A 9,482-nucleotide genomic window follows, 5' to 3' on the forward strand; every position below is an offset into this window, starting at 1 on the left:
TTCGCGTGACCTGCGAATGGCAAAAACGAAACCATTCTCCAGCCCAAAAAAAAGTGAAAACAAGACTTCTGCGATTTTGTATTAATTGTAGCACCACATACAATTAACTAGGTTTACTAAACTTAAGCATTTAGAGGCAGCGCCAGCACTAGACAAAGTTCAGCCGTAATCATGGGTTTGTACAGCACGGAGCATGGACGTGGGGAACCTCCCCGTTCCGGCGACACCCGGTGACGAAGTCTGGTCATAAAAATCATACGTTCTTCTTCCAGGTGGGGTGCTCAGCTACTTTCGCGGACTGCTCGGCTCCCGGGAGATGCGCATCTTGATCCTGGGCCTGGACGGCGCCGGCAAGACCACGATCCTCTACAGACTGCAGGTGGGCGAGGTGGTCACCACGATACCCACCATCGGCTTCAACGTGGAGCAGGTCACCTACAAGAACCTCAAGTTCCAGGTCTGGGATTTGGGCGGACAGACAAGTATTAGGTGAGTTGGTTACACGAGAGCAGTATTGTGATGGCATTACCCAAGTCTTATTTAATATCTAGAAGACATATTTTCGGTTGTAGTTTAGTAAGCCTTTTGGGTTTCCAAAAAGCCATTATAATTGTAGCTGATAAGATAGGAAACATCTGCATCCACAACTTAACTTAAAATAGCTAATAGTTCTTTCTTTAGGCAGGCTACGTACATATATCTATTTGGCCTTTAAGAATGGTAATCCTAATCTCAATTCGTGCTATTTCCATTATAGACCTTATTGGCGTTGCTACTACAGCAACACGGACGCAATCATCTATGTGGTGGACTCGGCGGACCGGGACCGCATTGGCATCTCCAAGGACGAGCTGCTGTACATGCTGCGTGAGGAGGAGCTGGCCGGCGCGATACTGGTCGTCCTGGCGAACAAGCAGGACATGGACGGATGCATGACCGTCGCCGAGGTCCATCATGCGTTAGGACTGGAGAACCTAAAGAACCGCACATTTCAAATATTCAAAACGTCGGCCACCAAGGGCGAGGGACTCGACCAGGCCATGGACTGGCTGTCCAACACCCTGCAGAGTCGCAAGTAGATACTTAGCCAGTCCTCAGACCCCCAGATCCCTGTGTAAAAAATGTGTGTCCAAAGCATCGCCAGCTAGGGAACGTCAACAGCTTTTTTCAAATTGCAGATTGCGCAAAAAATCCACGAACCGAAAGAAACTTTGTAATAACTTCTAGTAATATAATTATTAAATTATAGGATTAAACAATTCATTAAACTCATGCAATGGTTACCACTCGGCCAGGCCGAATCGCAACACCCGCTTCTCCTGATTGTCCAGATCCATGCGAACCTTCTGTCGCATGTAGAAGATGGGACAATCTCTGTTGGAGCAGATGACCTCCTCGTGCAAGGATTCCTGGCATCGCTGGCACTCGGTCCATAGGCGAGAGAAGGTCTCCTCCAGTTCCCTCTTCGCACCCACCTCCTTCTGATACAGCTCACTCATTCGTGGCTCGCAGTGTGGACACAGACAGGCCTGTTCGTAGCCCTTGGGCATCAGGGATTTACAGCCCAAACACGACGTTTTCTTGGTCATAAATCCAGCAAGTCCACCCACTTTGGATGTTACCACAGTTCGTGTGCGCGTGTGTTCTCCTTTTAACAAAATTGACTCGGCATTGTCGCCCAAAATAGGTTCAAAGATCCTTAGCAGCGGCTTAGACAGCTGCTGTTCCAGGTAGTAAGTGGCATCGATGGGCACGCTGTTTTCCAGCACATACAGCGGATCCTCGGCCTTCTGGTAAGCGGGTGTGTTTTTGGCTGCCGCACAGATCACATAGGGAACTCGATCCCCCAGTTTGGGCGCCGTACCGGGATCTCTTTTCTTCATCTTGGCGGCCAGCTCAACGTGTGCCTGTTTGGCTGCGTAATCCGTTTTGGCCAACTCCTTGGTTATGACCAAGTGCGAGATGTCGATGCGATTGCAGAGGAGATCGGCTATCACCTGTTTCACATAGGCAACTGCACCATCGGGATCCCTTTCGATGAGTAGTTTCTGCAGGCAGGAGTTCATCAGGTTGGCCACCAGCGGAGAGTTATCTCTCCTCACGGTTTCTATGCCCTTGCAATCCATTTTATCGTAGGTATCTGGGCGCGTAAAGTATAATCCCGCATAGCGTTTCTTGTTAATCAGCAGGTAAGGATAGTAAACTTTCTCGAATTCCAATTTAATAGGATGCACGAACTTGGAACTGACCAGTTCGGCAGCCTCGCGTCCCAGCTCCATGCTGCGCTCCAGAGTTTTTACTCCGAAATTAACCATCACAGAATCAGTGTCGCCGTAGATGACCACTGCATTGTTCTCGTAGCCATTGGCCTGTGTGTAATGGGATTCCACTTCGTTTTTCGTCATCTCGATCATGGTACGACCGTAGGCGGTGACGCTGCCCGAGATCTCTAAGCATGGCAACTTTCCAACCTGTGCGCCAGTAAATCCGTACACGGAATTAGCCGAAATCTTCAGCGCCAGCTGTCTGCCATCCAGGACCTTTCTTTTAAACGGATCTGTTTCCACTTTTAGGTCATTTTTGGCACGCTTTCTGGCCGCCAAAAGAGATTCCAGAATCTCAGGGAGCAGACCACGACGCACCTCAGACTTCACAAAGTAGTTGTTTGCAGGCGTACGTTCCACTTGATCGTCCTGCAGGTTCTCCTGCTGCCGCAGCTTCTCACGAGTTCCACCCAAAACCAAGGTGGTGTAGCACAAATTATGCGCCATCATTATACTTGGATACAGGGAGGCGAAATCCAGCGTGGAGATGGGGTCCGCATAGTAGCCACGTTTTGGTTCAATCACAGTCGCTCCTTCATACTGTTCATCCGATCCCTGAGAGGTGTACGAGGGCATGATGAATCCCTTGGTTTTGGCCTTGCGCAGCAATTGACTTAAAACCTTTATCTGTTGTCCGCGGGTGAGCAAGGACTCCAGTGGCACACCCGTCACCCTGGCCATCTCCATGTAGTTAACAATGGCCATTAACTTTTCCAGCAATCTAAGCGGTAAGTAGGCATCCTTTAGGCAGTACATGGCCAAACGTCGACGTGTCTGCTCGTCTCCATTCTGAAGATCTGTGATAATGCTATGATGCACATCCTCCTTTTGCTCCTGCAGAAAGTGATAGCTCACAGCGTTGAGAGTGTACGAGCGTAGTTTGTAGTCGCGCAGCAGGACAAAGAGGAGATCGAAGGGAACTCTACCCTCAAAATTAACGTACTGGTTTTCCCTGCGACCCATCTGCTTCGACTGCAACATCTGTTCCTTGATCACCGAACGAATGTTCTTAATCCTGCCCAAATACTCAAAGTTCCTGACCTTCAAGTGAGCTGCTCGGTTAAGCAAATAGGGGAAGTCAAAGTTGTTGATATTATATCCGGTCAAAATATCCGGGTCAACTTCCCGGACAAAGGCAGACCACTTGTCCAGCATCTGGGTCTCCTTGTCGTGGCACAACACCTGGCTGCCTATGATTGGAGCGCATTCATTTAGGGTAAAGACATTCCTAATGAAAGGTTCTCGTTCTCCCTGCCTTATCACCATATTGGCTATCTGGATGACTGGATCTATTTTGGCTTCCGGAAATATTCCTTTGCGACCAGCGCATTCAATATCAAAGGAGAGGATCCGGAAGGGAGCCACCTTGGACCATTCACCTTCGGGCTCGTGGGATATAAATCTGTCGAAGGCCACGTCTACTTCAATCTGGCAGCGGGATTCAGGCAACGGCTTGCTGTGACTGTTCCTTATTCGCCAGTGACCCATGGGAAGCTCTATCCAATTGCAACCTACCACATCAGTGTCCACCATGAAGCGAATGTCAAAGTCTATGTTATTCTCAAAGGCGCGACAGTCCTGGAAGTCAATCTCCGACATGATCACTTCCTTTTTGAGGAGACGTGAAGCCGCAGCCACAAATCTGGGCAGCGTAACCGATATTTTGATGTACCTCTGCTTCTTGTCTCCATTGTATCCATGGATGTTCAGCTTCTCCACCAGTTCCACCATAAGCACAGCCTCCTGGACATTATCTTTGTTGTTGCGAATATCGGCAATAACCTTTTGATCCAAGGCTTTTTGTAGTTTCTCGCAATGGTGCTCCTCGAATTGACTGGGCGCCTCTATGTAGAAGTATGGACAGAAACCATGCACATGGCAGCACACAGAGTTACCCTCCATGGTGACACCAAACATTCGGACCACCGGCACGGGTCCTATTTGGGCACCTGGCATTCCCGGCAACGGCTGTCCCAAATAGTTTTCCACGTCCAGCTGCTGAAACTCCAAGTTGTGCTTGGAGGGATCTAGTTCTGGGGGCGGCGGACGGGACCAACGCTCACTGGTCGTTTGGTTCTCGGGTCCATCGCCCATTAGCAGAGTCTGGTCCATGTCCTCGGAGTTCTCGAAGGCGGCCAGCTCCGCCTCAAAGCCCATTTCCTCATCGTCATCAGGATTCCTGCGTGAACAATTTTATATTGACTCGTATTAGGCCATTCAAAGGGTTACTCACCTGGGCTTCTTGGCATGTCCATTGGAGGTTCCATTAAACTTGCGCTTGCCATCCATTCTGGGTACCTTGGTGAAATGTTACTTGCAAAACCATAAGACAAGAGCGATGCCAAAAAATAAGGCGCGCTTTTGTTGGTAGGCACGTTAGAGTGACCGCAGCTAGATGTAACTACTTTGTGAAACTTTTTTAGTGCTCCAAATATTTCAAAAACTATGAACCAAAAAAGGAGACTTTAAAATGTTAACTTACTAATATCAGTGAAGGTTATTAAGATCACTTATTTCTATGACCTGAAGATAAAGGGAAATAATTTTTCAATTCCAAACATTATTAATTAATTTCCTCCCCAAAATTTTACGTCAACATTTTCATTTATATTAATACGAATATAAGATAAAAATGAAAACACAAAATTAAAGTTTTGAATGGGGATTGAAAACCAGCGAGTAACTACATTAATAAGCAAAAATGAAAATAATTTATTTTTTTAATATTTGCTATAAAAATACCACACCTCTTCTTAAAAATACCAAACAAGTTGCGAAATTCCCCGCGATAGTGTTGGAAGTCGCACCACACATTCAGTGCTATCAGCTTGCATTGTACCACCAAAATTGCTTCTAGTCCTCCGAAATTGGCAGGTAAAACGCATTAAACTGATAGCCGCAATAGCCGTGTCGTCACCAGCAGATCCTGCCGAGAAACGAGTGCTAGAGCACTGTGGAGAAAGCAGCTGCCGTGTGAAACTCCGGTGAAAATGACAAACCTGTGAATTCCTCGAAACTGTTCCTGGTGGGGGTGTCTCTCCTGCTCTCTCCCTCTCTCTCTATCCGCTCACCCCTCTCGCTCGCTCGCCCGCTGGAAGGAGGGGGATGGACGGTTGATGTTACGACGAGCACCTCAGCGCAGTGTGAATCACGTTTGGACGACCCCAAGGGAACAGCGACCGAGAGAAGCCAGCGATGTACCAGAGTGCCTGCCAGGCGGCCACTACGGGCTCCTGTGTCCCGGGAACCGGTCAGCAGCCAGACAACGAGCGACAGTCGGCGCTGATCGCCCAACAACCCCCCACCGCGCCCGTGGAGCCAGATTACAGTGGCTTCGATATCGTTAAGGCCACCCAGTATGGTGCCATTGCCCGAGTACGGGAGCTGGTTGAATCCGGCTGGGATGTCAATCAGCCGGACAGCGAAACGGTCACCCTGCTTCATTGGGCGGCCATTAACAATCGTAGGGACATCATCCGGTACTTCCTCGAGAAGGGCGCCACCGTGGATGCCGTGGGCGGCGAACTTAATGCCACGCCCCTGCACTGGGCCACTCGACAGGGACATCTCGGCGCCGTTGTTCTGCTAATGGCCGCTGGTGCAGATCCGAGAATCAGGGATGCGGAGGGTTGCTCCTGCATACACATCGCCGCCCAGTTCGCCCACACCGCTCTAGTGGCCTATTTCATAGCCAAGGGCGTGGACCCGGATCTCCAGGATCGAGGCGGAATGACGGCGCTGATGTGGGCAGCATGGAAGGTAAGCTTGGTTTTAAAGCCCGATTTTTACGGGGGTACAAATATCATATATGTACATATAGAATTGTACATTTATCCACAAAAAGAATTTTTCCAATTTTTGGGAAGTACTTGAAATTCAAAAAAGTTCAGTGGAATGTGAGATAAGAAGTTAATATTCAATAAGTGTGTCACTACTTATAAACTCTTTCTTTTAAGGTTTGCGCACTGGATCCAGTGCGCTTGCTGCTGACCCTTGGAGCGAACCCCGCCATGGTTGATTATACGCATGGAAACACGGCCCTGCATTGGGCTATCCTGGCCCGCAATGCCACGGCCATTTCCACACTCGTGCTCAAGTCAAAGGCCTCGTTGGATGTACCCAATCTGCGGGGTGAGACACCGCTCTCCATGCTAGAATCCCAGACGGGAGCCATTTGGATAGGAGCGAAGGTAATGGACCGCGTGAAAGAGGCGGCACTTACTTCGCAGCAACGGCGCTCGCTGCTCTCCAAGCTGCGGCATGACAAACGCCTGAGGTGGTGGTCCATGGTGGCCTGCCCCTTCACCGCCTTCTATCTGGCTGGCATCGTGTTCACCGTGAACACGCTGTACATTATTAAGTTTTTCCTGTTGGGCTGCTTGTATTCCATATTCCATACGATCGGCAAAGCACTATTCGATGAGCACCTGATGGCCCTGCTGCCGCTGAGTGTTTACCTGGCCACCAAGGCCTGGTTCTATGTCACCTGGCTAATGTACATCGACGATGCCGTTTCGTTTACGGCCACCGTTTGCTTCCTGATCTCCTCGCTGCTATTGTGGGTGTGCTTCCTTAAGTCGTGGAAGGGAGATCCCGGTATCATTCGACCAACCAGAGAGCAGCGATTTAAGGTAGGTGTCTGTTTTCTATTAACTCGCCACTAACTTATGCGATATACTTCTTATTTATAACCTCATAGACCATCATTGAGTTGTCGGAGCGGGGTGGAATCGGCTTTGAGCCCGCCTCCTTCTGCTCTGGCTGCTTGGTGCGCCGGCCCATCCGCTCAAAGCACTGCTCCGTGTGTGATCGCTGTGTAGCGAGGTTTGATCACCACTGCCCCTGGGTGGGCAACTGCATCGGGCTGAAGAACCACAGTTACTTTATGGGATTCCTCTGGATGTTGCTGATTATGTGCGCCTGGATGCTGTACGGAGGCTCCAAGTACTACGTGAATCAATGCAATGTGCGATTCGATGGTGAGTTTAACAATTGAGCGTTTAGAATCCTTCTTAAATTGCGATCGCCAACAGACTTTCTCGGTGCCATGCGGGCCATTGGCAACTGCGATGCCTGGGTGGGCTGGGTAATGGGTAACGCCCTGCTGCACATGTCCTGGGTCATCCTGTTGACGATCTGCCAGACATATCAGGTGATTTGCTTGGGCATGACAACGAATGAGCGCATGAACCGGGGACGGTATCGCCACTTCCAGGCCAAGGGCGGCCACAGCCCGTTCACACGTGGTCCCATCCAGAACCTCGTGGACTTCCTCGAGTGCAGCTGCTTCGGATTGGTGCAGCCCAAGCGAGTGGACTGGATGAACTACTACGACTACGATGCGCAAACGCATCAGACCATCGAAAAGGAGCCGCTGCTGAGCGTGGATTGTCCAGATGGGATGGCTGGCGACCACCAGTATGTGTAGGATAAGACCTATCGGGATGCGAAGACGCTTCAGATGCCCATCGCGCATGTTTAACAACCAACACGAAACGCTTTAGAACGTCCGCTACTGCTTTTTTCTCCTTCCCAAAAATCCAATTCGTTTCATTTTCGCAACCATTTTAATTGGTCCCCGCTGATCTGCTGCAAAAATATATATAAACTGCGATTCGCAAACAAGAATTCAATACAACCAAGACAGAAGCGTCATCGCTGACCGATATCGGATGGACGAGTTGGGGTCCAGGCCCATTGTGGCTACCCTTCACTAACGTACATATTATGAATGTATTACTGTAATTACTCTGTATATTTCTGCGTATTTCTTACTCTTCGATCATAAGCCGAAAGTACACAAAACCTTTTTGTCCTTCAAAGTATTTGTATACCAAAAACCTAAATGCAAACGTAAGCAAATGAACACCGAACAAATTTAACAATGCAAACATAATCAAACCAGAGTTTGTTTAAGCGTGCAATATTCAAGATTCTAATTCACCTACTGAGATATTAACAAATTGTAAAGCGCACACAACAAAAGGAAACACCAAAAGTAAACTGTCAAAGTTTTAAGAGATTTGCACGGAGGTGTGTGGGTTCTGAGCGAAGTTCGTCCTAGGCGGGCTGCTCATTGGAGCCTTATCTTATGGAGAAGTGTATAGTTCCGAAAATTCAGGACTACGCAACCTTCACAGCCGACAGCTCTCTAGGATCGACTACTTCGCTTCGGGAACGGCACGCAAAGACTTTTCAAATATCACTAATTAACGTGGCAAAAGCAGCGAAGACAACAATTTAATCGATTGATCCCAAGCACTAGCATACTTAAATCAATAATGAATTAATTCTAAATGCGATCCAATTCTAATTATGCACTAGTCTAGTCAGAAAATTATTTAAGTAAAATGTTAAAGTGCAACTACAGCCACAAATTCGATAAATAAATTGAATATTTATATAAACCCATATAGCTATGAAATGATCTAATTATAATGTAAAAGGAATTTCAGCAACCTGAGAACAAACCGCATAGCAATGAATAAAATATGTTGTAATTGTAACACGTTACTTAAATGCATTTAAATATTAATTCAAACGAAGTCTACAAAACCATTTTAATACAAACAAACGCTAAGCAAACCTTTTCAACTATGTACTGTACGAAATATTGATAAAACAGAAAAAACACCACTTTTTCGACGTATTTTGTATTTGAGATTATACAAACGGATGTGCGGATGAAGGATTTGCTATGAAGTTATATGTTTCAAATCCATTTTGTATATTCCTTTCGCTCACACTGCTAGAAGATGAAAGCTTTCAAAAGACTATATAAACCGAACAAGATCTAACATCAAGCAAGCCCCTACGAAGCATTGCGCATATTAACTTATGAACTAAGTGTTTTTGGCCTATTTAATAAAGCAAAAAAAGCAAATCAGCCCCATTGCCTACATCTTTAGTTTAGCGACTAAGTTCAAGACAAATATATTTAACTAAAGATATATAAATGAATGTATTAAATAGTGTGTAGAACGATGGAAATTGTGAGCTCGACGAGGTGTATGTGTATGTGTAACAATGTGCGTTAAAAACAAATTAAAATAATAAATAGACCTTTATTCCGTATTCAAAAAGCTCGAGTTTGTCCATCATTAAACGGATTCTAATGGGCTTAACACAAATTAAAGGCGTTTCAGATTGGGTTTTAAT

General features: G+C 47.2%; 3 protein-coding genes and 1 long non-coding RNA gene across 6 annotated transcripts; 3 read left to right on the top strand and 1 right to left on the bottom strand.

Moving 5' to 3' along the window:
• The first annotated feature begins 29 nt into the window (after positions 1 to 29).
• Arl1 (ADP ribosylation factor-like 1) lies at positions 30 to 1,257 on the top strand. The gene is made up of 3 exons (NM_079374.4): positions 30 to 175; positions 273 to 489; positions 758 to 1,257. The coding sequence occupies exons 1-3, from the start codon at positions 172 to 174 to the stop codon at positions 1,077 to 1,079; spliced, it is 543 nt and encodes a 180-aa protein (NP_524098.2). The 5' UTR covers positions 30 to 171; the 3' UTR covers positions 1,080 to 1,257.
• On the bottom strand, positions 1,217 to 4,710 carry PolD1 (DNA polymerase delta subunit 1). The gene is made up of 2 exons (NM_079375.3): positions 4,558 to 4,710; positions 1,217 to 4,503 (listed from the first exon to the last, which is right to left on the bottom strand). Exons 1-2 carry the CDS (start codon positions 4,611 to 4,613, stop codon positions 1,281 to 1,283), a joined length of 3,279 nt encoding a protein of 1,092 aa, NP_524099.2. The 5' UTR covers positions 4,614 to 4,710; the 3' UTR covers positions 1,217 to 1,280.
• On the top strand, positions 4,679 to 4,936 carry lncRNA:CR45446 (long non-coding RNA:CR45446). The gene has a single exon (NR_124950.1). It is a non-coding gene; the product is annotated as a long non-coding RNA:CR45446 (long non-coding RNA).
• A 194-nt stretch (positions 4,937 to 5,130) lies between these two features.
• On the top strand, positions 5,131 to 9,359 carry Hip14 (Huntingtin-interacting protein 14). Of its 3 annotated transcripts, none has more exons than NM_140567.3 (4): positions 5,131 to 6,083; positions 6,281 to 6,955; positions 7,024 to 7,303; positions 7,358 to 8,535. In NM_140567.3, exons 1-4 carry the CDS (start codon positions 5,520 to 5,522, stop codon positions 7,750 to 7,752), a joined length of 1,914 nt encoding a protein of 637 aa, NP_648824.1. In that variant the 5' UTR covers positions 5,131 to 5,519; the 3' UTR covers positions 7,753 to 8,535. The 3 variants fall into 2 exon arrangements, with proteins under 3 accessions (NP_001261911.1, NP_648824.1, NP_001261910.1); NM_001274982.1 differs by having other exon boundaries at positions 7,358 to 9,359.
• The last annotated feature ends 123 nt before the right edge of the window (positions 9,360 to 9,482 follow it).

This window comes from Drosophila melanogaster, chromosome 3L (genome assembly GCF_000001215.4).
Source record: "Drosophila melanogaster chromosome 3L".
NCBI lineage: Eukaryota > Metazoa > Arthropoda > Insecta > Diptera > Drosophilidae > Drosophila > Drosophila melanogaster.

What these genes read in the sequence shown, in the direction of transcription:
- Arl1 (NM_079374.4), top strand. An exon ending in GGCGGACAGACAAGTATTAG is followed by an intron (nt 490 to 757) that starts GTGAGTTGGTTA and finishes TTTCCATTATAG; the next exon opens with ACCTTATTGGCGTTGCTACT.
- PolD1 (NM_079375.3), bottom strand. Translation starts at nt 4,613, where the DNA reads ATGGATGGCAAGCGCAAGTTTAATGGAACCTCCAATGGACATGCCAAG. An exon ending in GGACATGCCAAGAAGCCCAG is followed by an intron (nt 4,504 to 4,557) that starts GTGAGTAACCCT and finishes TTGTTCACGCAG; the next exon opens with GAATCCTGATGACGATGAGG.
- Hip14 (NM_001274982.1), top strand. Translation starts at nt 5,520, where the DNA reads ATGTACCAGAGTGCCTGCCAGGCGGCCACTACGGGCTCCTGTGTCCCG. An exon ending in CCAGAGAGCAGCGATTTAAG is followed by an intron (nt 6,956 to 7,023) that starts GTAGGTGTCTGT and finishes ATAACCTCATAG; the next exon opens with ACCATCATTGAGTTGTCGGA. An exon ending in ATGCAATGTGCGATTCGATG is followed by an intron (nt 7,304 to 7,357) that starts GTGAGTTTAACA and finishes GATCGCCAACAG; the next exon opens with ACTTTCTCGGTGCCATGCGG.